This window comes from Equus quagga, chromosome 2, assembly GCF_021613505.1.
Source record: "Equus quagga isolate Etosha38 chromosome 2, UCLA_HA_Equagga_1.0, whole genome shotgun sequence".
In the NCBI taxonomy this organism is placed as follows: domain Eukaryota; kingdom Metazoa; phylum Chordata; class Mammalia; order Perissodactyla; family Equidae; genus Equus; species Equus quagga.
In genome coordinates this window covers 36,054,097-36,074,438 of record NC_060268.1, presented here as the reverse complement: position 1 = coordinate 36,074,438, position 20,342 = coordinate 36,054,097, and the positions used below count along the sequence as shown (strand labels likewise).

Sequence of the window (20,342 nt, the reverse complement as noted above, 5' to 3'; positions counted from 1 at the left end):
TATCAGACACCAAATCACAGATCCAGGAAGTTCAGAGAGAGAGAACAGCAAGCAGTAAAAATGCCAGAAAATCAAAAAATGCTTCTTCAAAGTTGGTCACAAAAGAAATTTTAAAAAGATTCCATTTATAATGGTAACAACAACAAAATGGCATAGAGGAATAAATCTTATAAAAGAAATATGATTTCTTTTCATGAAGAAAACACAAAGATTTATTGAGAGATATAGAAAGATACTGAAGATATAGAGAGATACCCTAAATAGAAGGAGATATCATATTCATGGATAAGAAGCCTAAATTCTCCCCCAAACTAATATATTGGTTCAGTGCACTTCAAATACAAACTGCAAATGGATATTTCACCAAACTTGATAAGCTGATTCCAAATTTTGTGGAAGAGTAAACAGTCCAAAAACATTGCTAAGAGGAAAAAGATGAGACAGGACTTGCTCTACAGACACTAAGACGCGTCACAGAGCTAAGGTAATTCTATAGGAAAGAAGACGACGCAGCACTGGTGCAGGGACAAAGAGACCAACAGATCACAGAGAGAGACCAGAAACAGATGCAAACAGACGTGAAAACTTGGTATATGACAGATACGGCCCTGCCTATCAGAAGGGGAAAGGATCCAATAAACGGTGCTGGAACAATTAATCCACATGAAAAAAATAAAAACGAATATCTACCACAGAAGAGAAATCAGCTTGAAGTAGGTTAAAGACAAAACTTTTAAAACAAAATAAAGAGAAAATCTTTGAGACAAGGATGGGGAAGAGTTCATAAAAACACCCCCAGGTAAAGAACGATAAATTCAACTGCACTGAAACTTAGAACATCTGTTCACCAAAACACCATAAAGAGAGTGAAAAACAACCACAAACTAGGAGATATTGGCCACAAATAAAACTCAAAAAGGAGAAGTGTCACAGAAAATTTTATTACTTAGTAACAAGGTTATATAAGAGCATGTAGTTAAAATCAGTTTGTAAAGAAACAATCACAGGCTATTTCTTTTTTTTTTTTTTTTAAAGATTTTATTTTTTTCCTTTTTCTCCCCAAAGCCCCCTGGTACATAGTTGTATATTCTTCGTTGTGGGTCCTTCTAGTTGTGGTATGTGGGACGCTGCCTCAGCGTGGTTTGGTGAGCAGTGCCATGTCCGCGCCCAGGATTCGAACCAACGAAACACTGGGCCGCCTGCAGCGGAGCGCGCGAACTTAACCACTCGGCCACGGGGCCAGCCCAATCACAGGCTATTTCCATCTTCTTTCACATGCTCAGTATACATCTCGTTTTCACAGAACACATGAATCCTACAGACTAACTCATCTCAGAGCCTTTTGTAGCCTAACACCAGCAAAAGCCCATTCCTATACACCCTAAAGAAACTCCAGCACTTGAACAGTGGAGGACAAGAAAGCCTGTCCTAGCAGTATGTCTAATAACCACAAAAATATAACACAACTGAAAAATAAGCGGTAGAACTATCAAGAAAAGCATAGGAATGCTAAGCAAACAAAAGTCAAGGTAAGGTTACCTCTAGGATGAAGGGGATAGAATTGGGGGTGCTCCTTTTTCTAAGTTGGTGGTTTCTCAGGGGTCATTACATACACTGTTTTCTATGTATTAAATATGTCATAAATCTTTGATCATAAGCTCACTGATATATGGTCTTATTTGTCTATAGTGAAATGACCTCCAGGAACCTGAAAGTAAGTAAAATGAGTAAAAGACCCACAATGGCTTCCAGGCCTATTAGACTTAACTAAAACCTGACTAAGAGCATCAGTATTTTGAAAGAATGTACCTATCCATCAAAAGCATTTAAGTAGCTCATGGAAGATAGAAAATGAGTTGAAGACAAACACTGGCAATGCCTACTAAAGCACTACTAGAGGGAAAAACCTAAGCTAGTGCTAGGTGACAATTCTCCATGGGTCTCATTTCTGCATATCTAGTGAGCAGAGCACCATCTGTCCCTGTTTCAGATTATCTTTTCAAAGATGGGTGTATAGTAAAACCCTTGGACGACAGTGTCTCCCATTTGAAGTTAGGTTTGATTAGTATTCAGTATAATGAAGACACTGCCTCTCTCCCTGGCCAAAGTGAGGCAGGCTTACTGCCCATGAAAGACTAAGGTCCCTAAGCTGAGGGTTCCAGTGCTGTGATGCAAACCCAGAGAGTGTGCAACATCCACCTGAGCAGCTCAGCACTGCCCCTCTGGGGCTTGGGAGGCAAGGGGAACCAACACACAAACGTGAAGCTCATGCTACTTTATTGTGCTGTGAGTAACAAAGTCTTTTGTCTCTGATCTAGCAGCCTTACGTCTTCGGGCAGCATCGGTAAAACCTGCAGGTTAACTTGCTAGCTAGGGTAAAAATCTCAGACTCTTCATATTTCTTAACAGCAAAGGAGAAGTGTAGTTCTTCTGGCAGGGCTGTTCGTCTGTTACAGAGAAGAGCCCATCAAACTATCCCAGTCAAATGCAATTAGACATGCTATTGAGTATAGATTTGCAAAGCTAGCTTTTGGTAAAGATCTAGTATCTCATGAAGAACTACTTTATGCAGACAATGCACTAAACAAGATACTACTGGTACTACAGTTCACATGATGGCTTAAATTAAATTTTACATTATGATTTTCACGCCTCATTTTCTTAAACCTGATTATTTTAGTCTCTGAAGATGACTCCAGTCTTAATATCCTGGCAAAATAAGGTTTCTGATCTGTAAGTTGATGGCCAGATTCTGTACTGTGGGAAATTCACCCTGTGAGGCCTTTTGGGTGACATCCAAATGGACAATTGGTACACAACTCTAACAGTGCAGTGCTAAATGCAAGTGTGCATTATTCCTGTTAAGAAACTTCTGCAATATTTATTAAATGTATAGCTAATGTCTATTGTAGCTTTAAAAGAAAAAATTGGGGCTGGCCCAGTGGCGCAGTGGTTAAGTTTGTACATTCCACTTTGGTGGCCCAGGGTTTGCCAGTTTGGATACTGGGTATGCACCTAAGCACCGCTCGTCAAGCCATGCTGTGGCAAGTGTCCCACATATAAAGTAGAGGAAGATGGGTACGGACACTAGCTCAGGGCCAGTCTCCCTCAGTAAAAAGAGGAGGATTGGTGGCAGATGTTAGCTTAGGACTAATCTTCTTCAAAAAAAAGAAAGAAAGAAAAGAAAAACTTAATGCCATTCTAATTCCTAATAAACTGAAAAGGTCACTTAGTTTTTTTTTGGGGTGAGGAAGATTGGCCCCGAGCTAACATCTGTGTCAATCTTCCTCTATTTTGGATGTGGGACGCTGCCACAGCATGACTTGATGAGTGGTGCAGGTCCGTGCCTGGGATCCAAACCCATGAACCCTGGGCTGCCGAAGCAGAGCAGGCTGAACTTAACCACTATGCCATTGGGCCAGCCCGGTCACTTACTTTAACATCAGCAAATATGTAATTAAATATCTAGTTATGCAAACTTATATTACACAAACCTTGTTTCTCTATGTCACATCAATCTTGGTGATAAGGGAAAGTATTACTCATAAAGAACCTGGAATTCAGACCCAAACAGCCTGGCTCCAGAAGTCATGTTCAAACCCCCATGCTAAGAGCTGTCTGTCAACTGGTTCGCTTCTCTCTCTGCAGTTATCTAGCACTATCTTGTACTTTTCTACATGAGGACAACATTCTTCAACCACCCCACCACTACCATCATTGGCATTTGGGGAGAGGAGTTCAGTTCATTTCCCTCCCATCAATCAAAAGAATAGCTTTAAGTTTATAGTTCCCTAAGCCAAAGAAGGTAGGCCCAATAAATCCCCAGGGTCTGGGATGCTGAATATCAGTCTATTATAACTTTGTGTTATATCCGCCAGGTTTTTTCGTTTTTTCTCTGCTCAACCATACGAATCAGTGACCTAGTTCAAGATGTACGTATTTCCACTTTCTCCTCCACTGGGATGAGTTTTTCTGCCTATCACTCAAGATGCTGGAATATACTTTGTATTGAAAAGTGTTAAACTGGATATCTCCAGACTTAACTGCCTCATTTCCTAGGATGCCTAGATGTTTATGAGCAAATACGACTCCAGATGGATTGTTCCAACATCCGAAAACCCCTGGAGAAGGTATGCAGGTTACTTTCAGCCTCTATTTTTGCTATTATTCTGCTCAAAGTAAAACTGGCTTACAATTACTTTTTTCCTTCTTGTACCAATATTTTAATATGATTTTTCCTGAATTTCTTATAAAATTTCATAAGAAACTTAGACAAAAAAACATACATTAACTATAGATAATTTCTACCCCTCAAATGAGGCAGTTTGCCATAGAGGTTGTTGTGAGGATTAAAATGAGTTATGTAAGTAAAGTGCTTTAAACCGTATCCAGCACAGAGTAGGCACTAGCTCTGATAAAGATTAACAAACCATAATTATCAGATTGAATGAAGTATAAAGCTGCATATTTACCATAAAGGAAAATATTTTAATTTCAGCTAGAATAAAAAGGAGGAAGAGGAAAAGAAGAGGAAGAAGGAAGAAGAAATATATTTACCGTTTCTAAGTAACATTAGAATTCTAATAACTCAACATTCTATTCATGAATTTCTTCACTGATAAAAACTAAAGATATTGGCTCTGCTCAAATGAAGTACTGGAATCAAAAGAACTTAGTGAAGCACCAAAGGACGATGAAAGCTCATTCTTATTTTAAACAGTCTTGATTTCCTAAGATAGTCACAGAGGTGGTATAAAATTGTTAAACACAAAAACACATATAACACGTTAACAACTAGTCTGAAAATAATTATTAGAATTAAGAATCACTTCCCAAAGTTAAAGTAGAATGAGTCTCAGAAATTTGAGTGTTGCTTTCAGAATGTTTTTATTTTCTGTAGAAGTTAATGAAAAATACCAGACAGGAATACTACCAGGTTTCATTATGCAACTTCACATACCATTTCTCCTATAACATGATATTAGAGTGCAAAAAGTGTCAAGAATATCAGTATAAATTGCAGTTCTAATGTACTGGAAGAACAGAGACACTCATGAGAATGACAAACTAAGACAATCTAACACTATCAAAGAAACAAGAGTCTTGTCTTGTCTTTGGGGAAGGAAAGAAAACCCTAAGCAATGGATGGCAAAACTAACGTGTTTGAAAAATGGTCAACACTAAAGTGAAAGAAGGATTATAAAATCTGATGTGAGGAGGAAAAGTAAAACTTCAGTTAAGTAAATAATTAAAAACTATGTGATCATGAGAATTACTTAGGATAATCATCCAAAAAATTTAGATAATACAATCCATGCTGCTACGGCGACTCCTGCTGAGACCAATTTTCCTTGAGCCACCCACAGTTCCTGGAGAGTTAAGAAATTATAATCTTTAATTATTCTGGCCATGGAACCTCCCCTTTCTTCCTCACTGGGACCATGAACAGCATTAAACCTTGCTAGTATTTTACCTATATCTTACTGAGTCTGTAATTCAGTAAGATCATAAGTAAGGAAAATGTTTACAGATTGCTTAATTCACTCAGAAGAAAATTAACAGGCTGAGAGTGCTATCTCTGGAATCAGAAGGCTTGTCCTTAAGCCAGATCAATGCAACAACCCACCAGTCAGACCAGTTACCATGCCCTTTTCCCCCAAAAACAACACATAGGCTCACAAGCGTCTCTGTATGCGCACACGCATCCTCTGAGAGTCGGTCAACTACGGGTCCTAATCTGAGGCAAAGGCTGAAATACCAAACGTTCTGATCTGATCTTCCACTGGGTTCTCTCAGCTTTCTAAGAATTCACCATGTCATTCTTTTCAAGGAACTCTTAAGAGTCAAGATGTCAAACTCCATGCAGTTAGATTTCATCACTTGTTTTACATAAACAACAGCCACAACAAAAGATAGTAACTATTTGCCCAGGTTTACCCATTTTACACTAAAAATAAACAGCAGCAAGAGCAACCACAAAATTAGAAACAGTATCTTAGGACGTATATATTTCTTCAACTTTTATGCTTTAGACTATTTCAAATCACTATAATGTTTAGAAAAGTTATGTTTTTCTTTTCATTATTCTAGGCCTAGTTTATCATTTATCTCCCTGATCTCTCTACTTGTAAAGATTTTTGGTCTTTCAAAGGATTGTTTTACTGTTTTCATTTTTACGCTTTTAATTTTCATGCCTTTAATTTCCTAATCCACACAAGTTTGGAAATTTTATCTTTATACTCCATCTATTCTTCACTGGTTAACTATTTATCACAATTTTATGCCCAGTTTCTGAGTTTCTGGTTCAAACTTCGTTAAAAAATTTTAACTTTAATTACTTTTTAAAGTACTGCTTTTATTTACTTTTTCTTAACTTTATTTTACTACCCAATTTACACTGGCTGTCAGGACAAGTCATGTCTTTTACAGCCTCTAAATAATCATGAAGTTTGTTTAATCATGACACACATTATTCAGAATATAAGAGGCCACATGTACTAAAATGTCTGTGGTCTTTAACATACAAACTTTGAATATTAGGCAAATCACTCTGTGCCCTCTGAAAGTGGTGGTGGAAGTGGGAGTGGAGTTGTGTTGGTGGTGACAGAGGGAGTCTTCCTCCGTCTTCTCCATCTCAGATAACGGCATCGCCACCCACTCAGCTGTTTGAACTTCAAACTCAGAGGTCATCCTTGACTCCTCTCTTTTCCTCATATGCCACATCCAATCTACGATAGTCTTTTTTTGGCTCTTCCTCCAGAATTCACCCCATATCCAACCTTTTCTCATCATCTCCATCTAGTCCAACTCATCAGTATCTTTTACCTGGATGAAAACAACAGCTTTCTAAATTGGTCTTAACTCTATTCATGACCATTCTCTATCTGTCCATGCTCCACACTGCAGCCAGAATAATGTAAATACCTTCCAAATGCTTCCCATCAAAACTAGAACAAGATTCCAACTCCTCCCAACAGCCTACACTGTCCAGACCCGACCAAGTTCTCCAACTGTAACTTGCAGTATTTCCACCTTCACGCACTAAGTAAACCGCAGTCACACTGGCCTTTCTGTTTCTCTAAAATACCAAGCTCCTGCTTGGAATATTTTCCTTCCAGATCTTCATACGGCTGTTTTGTTTTATTTTGAAACATCTTCCATATCTCTATATAAAAACCTCCTCACAGGCTTTCCTCAATCATCTTCTACATCTGTCGAAGCCCCCCTCCGTACTTCTACTACTCTACTTTCCATTACTTTAATTCATAGCACTTATTACTACCTGAAATATTATTCGTTTGTGAACTTATTTACAGTCTATCTCCCTCACTAGCACTGACATCCCTCCTGAGGCTAGGGCTGGTATCTTTCTTGTTCATAGCCATGCTCGGAGTTCAGAACAGGACCTGGCACACAGTGGGTGCTCTCACATTTATCACAGGCACATATATCACTGTATGTATGTATGAGTGAATGAGCTTCCTCCACGCCTAAAATAACACTATGAGAATAAGTGTTATCATTATTGCTGTCTACATACAAGGAAACAGGAAGACGAAGAGCAGCAGTAGCTTTGTAACTGTGAATAAGTTAAAAAGCTCGGATTTAAAACTAGATCTGCCTGCATCTAAAGCCCAAGATCTTACCCATTGCTGCAGAAATTCCTATCCAGGGAATAACTTTTCCCTAATGCCTACTTTGGGTATAGTAAGCAAACAGACCTTAAAGACAAACAGCAGAATAACAAGTTTATGCAGGAAATGTAAAACTCACAGCTCCTACTGACACAAAGCAGAAAGGAGCATCTCCTGACTCAAAGATGAAGATGATTAGCCATGTAACTCTCTTCCCAACCAGCCATAAATATGATCAAACCAGGATCTGGCACTCAACACAAAGGCAGGCCACAAGCTTGTAAGATAGCCTGGAACAAGAGCTCTGCCCAAAGTGGCAATGTTGGATGGAGTACGCATCATTTTATCTCCTCTTTAATCTGCCCATCCCATAACCCTGGAAGGGAGAGCTGTATACACCATATAAATCTGCCTTGTGCTCAGCTAATCATCTTTCTTCTTGTAAGAATACGGAACTGGTTTAGAGACTATAGGGATCTAGGGTGGATTGTTATGTAGACTACAAACCAATGAGGCAACAGAGAACTTAAACCATAGAGAACAAGAATGAAACACATATGTAAAGAGAATCAGAGACAGATGGTCATGTGGGGTTTGTGTGGGTAGGGTAGGAGGGAGGAGATGAAGAGTGGAAAGAGAGAAGCTACCTAATATGCCTTTCCAGATCTCAAAAGTCCTAGCTGTATTTCTTTTTCGTCTTCTTTTTTTGCGAGGAAGACTTGCCCTGAGCTAACATCTGTTGGCAATCTTCTTCTTTTTGCTTGAGGAAGATTGTTGCTGAGCTAACATCTGTACCAACCTCTCTCTATTTTATGTGGGATGCTGCCACAGCGTGGCTTCATGAGTGGTGCTAGGTCCACGCCTGGGATCCAAACCTGTGAACCCCAGGCCAACAAAGTGGAGCGAGTGCTATATGCCACTGGGCCAGCCCCTATCTCTATTTATTCTTAAAATAAATTCTGAGAAATGCAACTGAGTCATTAAAATAAAGTCTCCTTTCCTTAAGCTATTTTGAATGAATTTATCACTTGCTAGCCAATTGATCCAACATTAATCAAGTTCCCAATACTGCATGATAACAAGACTAGGAATAAGTTGAATCAAAACATCATTTGCTTCCAAGGTGATGCTGTTAGCATTTATTCATTCAACAAATAAATGTTTACTGGATGCTTACTCTATTTCAGGGAATTCTAGGTTCTGAACTTATCAGAGAACAAACAAAAAAAAGACAGGAAACAAATTAAATATATAAAGTCAAGAAGTAATAAGTGTCATGAAGACAAAGAAGTTAGGATATAGTCAAGAAAGGGGTGCTATTTTATTTAGAGTGCTTAGGGAAGGCAACACAGAAGAGGTGACCTGCAGTGAGGAGCAAGCTCTGTGGAGGTCTGGGGGAAATATTCGATACAGAGGGAGGAGCAAACGCAAAGCCCCTGAGGCATGGATCTTCTCAATATATTTAACACAGAAAGTCAGAGTGTGTAGGAGACTGTGAGTGAGAAGGAATAAGAAGAAATAATTCTGGAGAAGCCAGGAACAAAATCATGTAGAGTTGTGTAAAAACTCTGAATGTTTCTAAATGGGATGATAAACTTTTGGAAAGTTTTGAGCAAGCTTGATTTACATCTTTAAATGATCACTTCGGCTACTGTGTGAACAGATTGTTGGGGAGGGTGGGAAGGATAAGGGTGAAGTAGAGAAATTAGAAGACTCTAATAGTAGGAAATGATGGAGGTCTGAAAAAGAAATATACATTAAACATAGAGTTGATAGGATTGCTGATCAATTGAATACACAGGGTGTGAGATTAAGAGAAGAATGAGTCAGGATGGCTTCAACTTCTGCCCTGAGCAAATGCATATACCATTTACTGAAATGGAAAATAGTGACATCAGAATTAGTTAGGGTGGAGGTACCAGGGAGGTTGTATGAGTATGTGCTGTTAGCCTGGTACTTACCCAGGTCCTTACACTAAGCCCCTACTAATTGATACAGCCTGAGAATATCTATTTCTTGCAACCTTAAGTAACCTAATTAATCAGATCCATCAGCAGAGAATCTTTCAAAATTTGCCTACTGAATATTTCAAACTATACTAATTTGCTATGGTATAGCTACATTGAGAGTTTCTGGAAGAAAAGTTCCCAGATGATCTAGAAAGTCTTTCATTTTCTCTTCATCCCCCATCAAGTTTCTAGGATAAAAATAAGAGTTAAATTTTAGGCTTGCCTAAGAATGCTCGGGCCCACACTGCTGAATTGATCAAGTTTGAATTTCATTAACTTTCTGTCTCCTTCATATTAAATCTAGTTCTTCCTAACTTCTCTTCAGCCTAGAAATGAAGTAACTCCACCTCTTTTCATGTAATTCCTTTACCTGTGTTCCTAACAGTCTCCTTTGTACCTCTGCTCTGTCAATCATTCTCTCTGTCCTGAATCTTTAACTGCTCACTTTCTTTATCCTTTCAACTTATAAACATATTCCTTCCTTGGCCCTGCACTCCTCTAGCTCTATCTACTCTCTAAAGGAAAGCCTTTGCAGTCAAACTTTTTGAAAGGAGCCCACAGCAAAAAACAAAAAACAAAAAACAAAAAGTCTTCGTTTCTTCTCCTGTCATGAATACCTTCTAATCCCACCGAAACTGTGCTAAAGTTACCAATTACCTTTATAGCGATTAATTCAAATTTTATTGGACCATTTAACTGCAAGACATTAACTACTCCATCACTTTCGTTCAGCTCTCCTTCCTAGGCTTCTGAGATGCTATTATCCTTTCCTAGTTCTCCTATCTATGTGACTATTCTTTAACTCACTGTCTTTTAATATTTAGTGATCCCCAGTGTTCTAGTTTTGAACACCATTCTTCTTACAAAGCAATTCTAAGCATTCTCATAGTTTTAATTTGCATCCTTAGATAATGATTCCCCAATTTTATCTCCAGTCCCTATCTTTCCCTGAGCCTCAGATCCAGAAACAATATTTCAAGACACTGGTGGAGAAATTTCTAAATTTGCTCAAACACATCGGCCACAGCTTCAAGAAGCTCCATAATACCAAACAAGATAAATAACATAATACCTAGGCATAGCATAATAAAACAGCTGAAAGACAAAAATAAAGAAAATATTTCTTAATAGCAATGATGGAAAACTATAAGCTAATGGTATGATATCTTTGAAAAGATGGCTGAAAGAAAAGAAACGGTAACTTAGAATGCAAGAGTCAGCAAAACATCCTTCAAAAATGGAGGAAATAAAAGATGTTTTCAGAAAAACAAAAATGGAGATTCACTGACAGCAATAAACAGTAAAAGATCCTCGAAGGAAGTATAGTAAAAAACAAGGGCTTAAAGAACATCAAAAATCATAAATAGGAGGATAAACCTAAATCAACATTGAGTATATATAATAATATTTTGGGAGGTTTTAACATATATATAGAGAGAGAGAGAGAGAAGAGAGATAGGGAGGATGAGAACGAATTAAAATTCATGACAACAGCAGCACAAAAGGTAAGTGAGAGAGAGCTACACGGTGTTAAGGTACTGTAGGATCCATGCATTGTCGAGGAAGCTGTAAAAACAAAATGTCAGTTTAAGGTAGAGTCTAAGGAGTCTACGATGCATACTGTAATCTCCAGGATAACTACCAAAAATACTGAACTGCAGTGCTAATTAGCTAATAAAGGGGGGAAATTAAGTAGTTAAATATACTTGAGAAAGGACGTGAAGGAAAAAAGGGAGGAAACAATGAACAGAGAACAAATGGGGCAAACAGAAAACAAGATGGAAGACGTATACTTAAATATCTCAGTTATTGCAGTAAAAGGACAAAATACTCTAAAAGACAAAGACACCCTGAGGGGAAACAACGACGACTAACTACACATGGTTTGAAAGAGACATCTCACATACAACACCCAGAAACGTTAAAATAAAAGGATGGAAAAATACATACTGTGCAAACGCCAAGCAAAAGAAAACTGATGTAGCCATGCTCACATCACACAAAGTAGCCTTTTAGGCAAGAAGTATAACCATCAACAAAGAAGCATATCTCATAACGACAGAAGAGTCAATTCAACAAAAAGATATAACAATTGTAAAATTACATGCAATGTATAACAGCCACAAAACATATAAAGTACAGCTGATGAAATTAAAAGAAGATGATTCTATGATCATATGAAGATTTTTAAACATACCCTGCTCAGTTACTGACAAGCAGATTTAAAACAAAATTAATAAGGATATATAAGATTTGAACCTAAGTTCAAATAGTTGTTCAACAACAAACCTGACCTAATACACAGAAAGAACACTGAACCCAACATCTAAGAATACACATTCTTTTCAAGTGCACATGGCACACTGACCATATGATGAGTCATTAACCAAGTCTCAACAAATGTTAAAGAAAGAAACCATTCACAGTATATGCTTTGAATGGATATTTGTAATAATAGAGAGAAAACTAGAAAATCCCAAATGTTTAGAAATCAAACAATCCATTTCTGAATAATAATGAATATATGGCATATCATTTTGCCAATGACTAACGGTAGAGGCAGCGTAGTACATGGTAGTTCATTCTACTATTCATTTTACTTTTGATACGTTTGAAATTTTCCATTAAAAAAACAATGAAAAACAAAATCCTGTACTATACGGATAGCCTTAAATACAGAGATTAGAAAAAAAAAGACAAGAAAAAAAATCATGGGACTAAGCTTTCACAAGAAGCTAAAACAGAATAGTAAAATAAAATCCTAAGAAAGCAGGAAAATAGAAGTTAGGAAGAAAAATCAATGAAATAGAAAAGACAAAAGTAAAAAACCCAAAAGTTAAATTGTTGAACAGGCTAATAAAATTAATAAACCCCTAAGCAAGAATAATTGAAAGAAGAGAGGCACACTATTTCTAGTATTAGCAATGAAAAATAAGACATGTTTATGCAAATAAACTTGAACATTCAGATGAAATAGACAAAGTCCTTGCAAACCACAACTTGTCAGAGCTAACACAAAAAGAATTAGAAAATCTGAATAGTCCTCTATCTGTTAAACAAAATGAATCTGTAGTTTAAAACCATCTGACAAAGAAAACTCCAGGCCCAGATGGAAAGAAAATCACCCTATCTTAGGGGCCGGCCCTGTGGCATAGTGGTTAAATTTGCGCACTCTGGGTTCGTGGGTTTGGATCCCAGGCTTGGACCTTTGGACCTACACCACTCATCAGCCATGCTGTGGCGGCAACCCACATACAAAATAGAGGAAGACTGGTAGCAGATGTTAGCTCAGGGCTAATCTTCCTCAAGCAAAAACAAACCAAAAAAGGAAGATTGGTAGCAGATGTTAGCTCAGGGCAAATCTTCCTCAGCAAAAAAAAAAAAAAAAAAAAAAAAGACAAAAGAGAGAGAGAGAGAAAAACACTGCCCAATTTATTTTATGAAGCTAGTATATGTTGATTACAACACCTGATCAGGATATTATAAGGAAAACTATATGCCAACTTCTTTCAGAAAGACATAAGAATCCTAGATAAGTACTAATAAATCCAATCCAATTTTAAGTGTGCATGTATGTGTATGTATAATGAATATTATATAGCAACCAAGAAGGGTTTATTCCAAGACTGAAAGGTTGCAAACAAAGTACTACAATCTACCAATCAATAGAACAAAGGAGGAAAAGAATAGGATTATGTCGATTACTGGAAACAAAGTATGTGATTAAAACTTAGTCATGTGAGAATACAAAAATACACTTAATCAGATAAAGGGATCTACGAAAAAATAAAGCAAGTATCATAGTTAATGATGACTACAGAAAGCTTTCCCCTGAGATAAAGAACAAAAGTAAAATTTCTTCAATGCCCCCTAGCACTAGAAGTCCTAGTCAGTGCAACAAGACAAGAAATCAACATCTAAAGAATCTACAGATTGAAGTAGAGAGTTAATAAATTAATTGAACAATGTCTCTGGGTACAAGGTCAATATACAAAATATACTGTTATAAAGAAATAACAGGCCCCAAATGGAGTGATTTATGCTAACCCCCTCCAAGACTTAATACCTATCCTAACTGCAATTGTAGTCTCTCTCAGGAGATTTTTAAGCAGATCAGTCTAGAATTTCCTGACCAACACCAGTGAGGTAATCTGCCTGATAAGACCCCTGCCCTCCCCTAAGGAAGGTGACCTTGCCTGAAATAATCCAGTCTTAACTTCTTTGTCCCACTTTCTTTCTGTCTATAAAAACCTTCCATCATTTTGTACAACTCTTCAGAGTTCCAATGTATTTGTTGGATGGGATGGGTAACTGCCCAATTCAAGAACTGCTGAGTAAGGCCAATCAGATCTTTAAATTTACTTGACTGAATTTTTGTTCTTTAACAACACTTACAATAACAAAAAAATCAAACACCTAAGAATAAGTTAACAAATAATATATAAATGGATATAAACATCATTTCATGGATTAGAAGATTCAATGTTATCAAGATATCAATTCTCCTCAAATTAATTTATGAATGCAATACAATTTCAATCAAAATTTTATAAGTTTTGTGGAAATTGATGAACTGATTCTAAAATTTATACAGGTCAAGAACAACAAAGAAAATCCTTTTTTTTGGTGAGGAAGATTGGCCATGAGCTAACATCTATTGCCAATCTTCCTTTTTTGTTTTTTCTCCCCAGAAACTCAGTACATAGTTGAACATCCTAGTGGTAAGTCCTTCTAGTTCTTCTATGTGGGATGCCACCACAACATGGCCTGATGAGCGGTGCAGAGATTCACAACCAGGACCCAAACCGGGGAACCCGGGGCCACTGAAGCAGAATGCGCAAACTTAACCAGTACACCACCAGGCCAGCCCCAATAAAAAAAATCTTCAAGGACAAAGTTGGAGAACATAACTCCCAGATCCCAAAATTATTATAAAGCTACAGTAATTTAAGAAATGTAGCATTGGTATAGAAATAGACAAATAGGCTAATGGAACACAATAGAGATTAGAAACAGATCCATACATACTTAGTCACATAACAAAGGTGATAATGCAACGCAATAGTTTTAGAAAGCATGAACTTTTCACTAGATGGTGCTGGACAATTGGCTACCCAGATGGAGGGGAAAAAAACCTTGACCTCCTAATATCAAACATATATAAAAATCAAACATGAAAGGAAAAATAATAAACCTTCTGAAAGATATATAAAATATCTTCATGATTTGGTGAGGGTACTCAAAGATTTCTTAGGACATAAAAAGCACTCACCACAGAGGAAAAGATTATTAAATTGCTCTTTTACTAAAATTAAGAACTCTTATCAACAAAAGGCATTATTAAGATTGCTCTTTTACTAAAATTAAGAACTCTTATCAACAAAAGGCATTATTAAGAGAGTGAAAGGCAAACCACAGGGTAGAAGACATCTGCAATACATACTCAACAAGAACTTATTTCCAAAATAAATAAAAATAATGCCTATAAATCAATAAGAAAATGACAGACAACTCAATATAAGATGTACAAAAACTTGAACAGGTACTTCACAAACAGAATTTCTAAATGGTCAATAGGCACATGAAAAAAGCTGCTCAACATGAGTAGTAATCACGAAAGTATAAGTTCAAATCACAATAAAATATTACTTTACTTCCACCAAGTGACTAAATTGGGGGTAAAAAAAAAAAGGGCAATACCAAGTGTTCAGGAAAATTCCCCCCACTGTGGGAATGTAAACAGGTATATCAATTTGGAATTTCTTTGGTTTTCAGTAAAACTGATAGTCTGTAAAAATGCAACTGGATTTAACCTGTGGTTTCTTGTGTCTTCTGGCACAAGACCATGTACCCAGGTTTGTGAGGCAACAAATAAGATAAAGCCCAAGGTGTATTGCAGAACATAAAAATCCAACGCTCTGGCCCTTGTCCTCTCTGCCTCTCTTCTTTACCCTCTGTGTTGGTTTTCCCCCAGATCTTGCATTCCTTTGCTCATGTTGCTTCTTGTTATGGACTACATGTTGGTGTCCCTCAAAATTCATGAAACCCTAACCATCAATGTGATGGTATGTGGAGATGGGGCCTTTGAGAGGTAGTTAGGTCATGAAGGGTGTGATCCTGGTCTTCTCATAAGCACAGACACCAAAGAATTTGCTTGCTGGTGCTTTCTCTCTCTCTCGTATGAGGACACAGAGAGAAGGTGGCTCTCTGAAATCTAGGAAGAGAGCCCTCACCAGGAATTGACCACGCTGGCACCCTAATCTTGCACTTCCAGCCTTTTCCAGAATTCTAAGACATTTGTGTTGTTTAAGCCACCTAGTTTATGGTATTTTATTATGGCAGACTAAGCTGACAAAAACACTCGTCTAAAACATTTATCCTTGCGCTCTTCCTGTGTTCTTTCCCGCAAATCTCATAGCCAGCCCTACCCTCTTCAGTTGATTAACAATTCTTTACCTGAAAAGGTTAGGCATATGAGAAAAAAAATCTCTCATTTTCCACAATGAGTTCAATGTCCCCTTCCTGTGCTCCCATAGTACTATGAGCATGTATCTCTCACCTCACCAGAAACTCTTCAGAGCAGAAACCATGGTTTACCTTCCTTTGTAGCCCTCAACTCTAAGCATGGGGTCTGGCTTATGGTATACATATATGGTATAACAAACTAATATTAATACTGAACTGAGCGCTTTATCAAGCTGTTCATTTGATCTGTCTGACTATCAAGAGTTTACACAAATGTCTTCCCTCACAAACAGCCTGTTTGAGTGCCTCAGATCAACACGAGAATCATTAAAGGAGAACTAGGGGGCTTTACGAGAGTCACTCTGCTGCTGGACAATAACACATCTTACAGATGTCGTCTGTCAAAGAGAATAGATATTTTAAAATATGTTTTTAAAACCACTTTGATTGGCCTTTGATTTTGTAGACATATACTGGGTATGGTTTAAACTACATGACTTCACACAGAATAACAGTTATGTTTATTTAACAACAAAAGCGTTTATTCGTATCACTGAGAGAATTAGGGTCAAGAATGGTCTTCTGAGATTTGATAACACTTGTGAATGGCAGAAAAATAGGGTTATACCCCACAACCATGGTTTCATTTTGAGATGAAGCTGGAAACATTAGAAGGCTGTATCCTTAGTGCCCAGTGGAAAACCTCTCACTGAAGTGATTTAGGAGCACGTCATTAGTTTCTGAGGTAAGCTACAAGAAAGAACTTCAGGAAAACTGTCAGTGTACTTGCCAAAGATACGTCTGCTAAAGACATGTTTTCACAATCTCTCTTATCTGAGAAGTTTCTTGCAGAATAAAGCAAGGGAAACTTGCTTCCTTAGAGGCTGAAATGAAACACTTTTTCCTCCTGGATAATGAAAACAGAACCAACATATTTCCCCTTTTCACCTCTGTCATCAAAAAATTTAAAGTCAAATTTATAGCTCAATTATTATACTTGTTTAGGACCTTATGGCCTATATATTTATCACCCCATTCTAGATTTGATTCACTATAAATCACATTCTCCTGGATTTCTGTTGTTTGTTTACTTTGTCTGGTAAAGGGCAGATGGTTTTAATGTCCTTCTCGAACACATCCAATGTCTATAGATAGGAATAATAAACTGAAAAATATTTATCTTCTCACCTGATTGGCTTGGCTTTGCAAGTAGACTCTTCTGGCATTCAGATCTTCAAAAGGAGAAGGTCTTGAGCTTCTATAAGGCTCACTAGTAACAACTGTCTCTTGTTGGAAACGATCTTTCACTAGAGAACTGGAAGTATCCTCTTCAGTTGCCTAATGGGAACAATCCCCAATGAATTAGTTGCCAGAATATAAAAAGCAACAACAAAATAAGACACTTTCACTGTATCTACCAAGTATTTAGCAAATCAGTAAGTATGTAACACCACCATCACTATGAATGGCAATTCCCCAAATTCAAATGCGCAAGATTAGTCGTGTCAAAATAAAATGAAATTTTTTATTTTAAAATAATTAAAAAAAAATTTTTTTTAAATCAACTTTATGAGCAAAATAGGCTTTCTAATAGAACACATCTTGGGAAGAATTAGAAGGCTAATAACCATGCTATGTGAGAGAGAGTTCTAATTATAATGAAGCTTCCAGTTATAACTAAAAGTGCTATGTTTACATTGAAAATGAAGAAATTATTAGGAAGAAAATGCAAATCTATAAAAGTATCATTTTTCAGGTTAAAATAAAAGTATGTACTAATGACTATGCTGTGCTGTGTGATACAGGGGGTCAAAAGAAGGAAGACAGCAGTCCATCACCTTGTTGAATGAGTAAACGAATAGACTAGCCTGAACTTCCTAATTATTTAGAAGGATTCAAATCATGCACATGAGACTTAGGTAGGGGATATGCTCAATCAATGACAGTTGCCAACAACATGCTTTTAAAATTTCATAAACAATAATATCTGTGAAATAAGTGTTAAATAGGTGAAACTTAGCACACTGCAAAATAAAGTCCTGAAGGGCTTTGCTTGTTTGTTTGTTTTTTTTAAAGAAAAAGTAATTTTGCTATTACTTTTCCCATTACTGTATAATTATTTGAGAAGAAACAGTGTCAGTTAAGTAAAAACGAGAAATATTTTCATTGGCTCATTCTAAAATAATTTAATCACTATAGGGCTAAAAATTTTAAAGGTAGAAACCTTTATAAGCTTTTTAAATTTAAATGAAAATATTAAAAACATATGGTGTTACTTCTAACATTAAGCAATAAAATTCTTAAAATGGCTACAATATTTTAAATTTATAAATGCACGTTCTAGTCCTTGCTCTGGAACAAAGTAGGCTTGTGACATTTAACTTCTTTGGGACTCAGTTTTCTCAACTACTAAATAATTATAATACCTATACTGTTTTATGACATGGATTAGCATAAGGATGTAGTGAGATGATAATACATGTGAAAATGCTCTGAAAACTAAAAGCTATTATTTTATCAGGGAGTAAGCAATTAAATTTTTAAAAATATATCTGAAAACCTACTGTCACTTAAAACTAAATATGTCAAACTCAGTTAATTGCTATTTTAAGCTAATTTTCATAACAGTTGTCCCAATGTGCTATGACAATTAATGCTAAATTATTAGAAAAGTGTTCACTAAATACTGGTATCCAGCAAACATTCTTTCAACACGCATGATCAAAACTGAGAAGAGTAAAAAACTCAAGAAATATATTTACTTGTTCCAGAAAGTATTCAAAAAAAAAAAAAATGACTCAAGTAATTCTCAAAAATCATAAGCAAATCGAACAGAAGAAAACATGGGAAAAAAGAAGTTTAAAGAAAGGGCCCACATTGGAACCTTGTTTCATCCAACTAGGGTATAAAATTTAAGCAAGTAAATTCCCTGAATCATAATTTCTTTTTATTATAAACTATGCATAATATTTGTACTAATAATCTCGGGGTTAGCTGAGATACAAGATTAAAAAACTATAAATGAGCATGAAAACTATAGTAGTATCAGTAGTAATCATAAAGTAATCATGTTTATAACGGTGACAACTATTTGGATCAGGCTGTCTTTACTGAATTCTAACATAATTGAGGAGGCACTCAAGAATTGTAAAATCAGATAAAGCTTACTTAAAAATCTATATCTGAACAAACACAAAATGCTTACATGACCCAGCGTTTTACTGTACTGACCTAAGTGTACTTACATTCTGTATATTAAATAGTAACATATTTCACTTTGATTAAGAATACATTTATTTTTAAAGAGAAATATCTAAAGTGTTTATTGTTTTGTTATTAAATAAAAATATGGATAATATTTGTGTAACAAATGATTTAGTTCTACTTAAAAATGTTTACCAAAACAGCTGGAATTAACCTGTTAACTAGAAATATTTCATATCACACAGTGGATTTACAACTACATACCTAAACGGGTCTCAGCTAAAAACAACTAAAACATCTTTCAGCTATCTGATATGGTAAACAAAAAAACAAAACCCAAAACCCTCATTGTTTGAAAATGCAGAGTTTACAATTTACAATAAGGTAGATGTTATCCATGAATTGTGAGAAAGCAACATTTTTAGAGACTCCTAAGCTTGGAAAGAGTATTTTAATTATAATTCTTTCAGCATGTTATAAATTTAGATGTACGTTAAACTGACCAAAAAAAAAAAAGTGGTGATAAGGAAAATGACCTTTATCATTCATTGCTAATTCTACCACAGGAGTAATATCTGAAACGATCATTTCTGAAAAGCAATTTTAGTAAAATCTATCAAAAGCTTTCAAAATATTCACATATTTTGACTACTTCTTGAATCTAGTAAGAAAAAAAGTACTGAATGGAAGAAGCTTTAGGCACAAAATATTTTTCTCAGAATTATTTTTAATAGTAAAAAAGAAGAAACAATTTTACTGTCCCCAAATAAGGAAATGGTTAAGTAAATTACGGTATGCCCACTTACTGGAATATTTAATGGTCATTTGAAATTAGATTTATGAATAACATCTACTATGTGGGGAAAGGTTTAGTAAGAAAAAGACATTATATAAAATTTTATTTACAGGATTATCATAACCATAGAAAGGTAAAAGATTGAAAAGATATAAAATGAATGTTAACACATTCTTGATGGCATAATTATGAGTAATTTTCCAATTTTTCTATGGCTTGTTTACTTTTATATGG

General features: G+C 36.1%; 1 protein-coding gene across 3 annotated transcripts in view; it reads right to left on the bottom strand.

The window, feature by feature from the left end:
- The window catches only part of SPRED1 (sprouty related EVH1 domain containing 1), a 115,345-nt gene that overhangs the window by 7,188 nt on the left and 87,815 nt on the right, over window positions 1-20,342 (bottom strand). For all 3 annotated transcript variants that reach the window (XM_046653522.1, XM_046653525.1, XM_046653524.1), the window contains exon 5: window positions 17,297-17,446. In XM_046653522.1, the coding sequence (XP_046509478.1) occupies window positions 17,297-17,446 (150 nt within the window). The remainder of the gene's footprint in view (window positions 1-17,296; window positions 17,447-20,342) is intronic.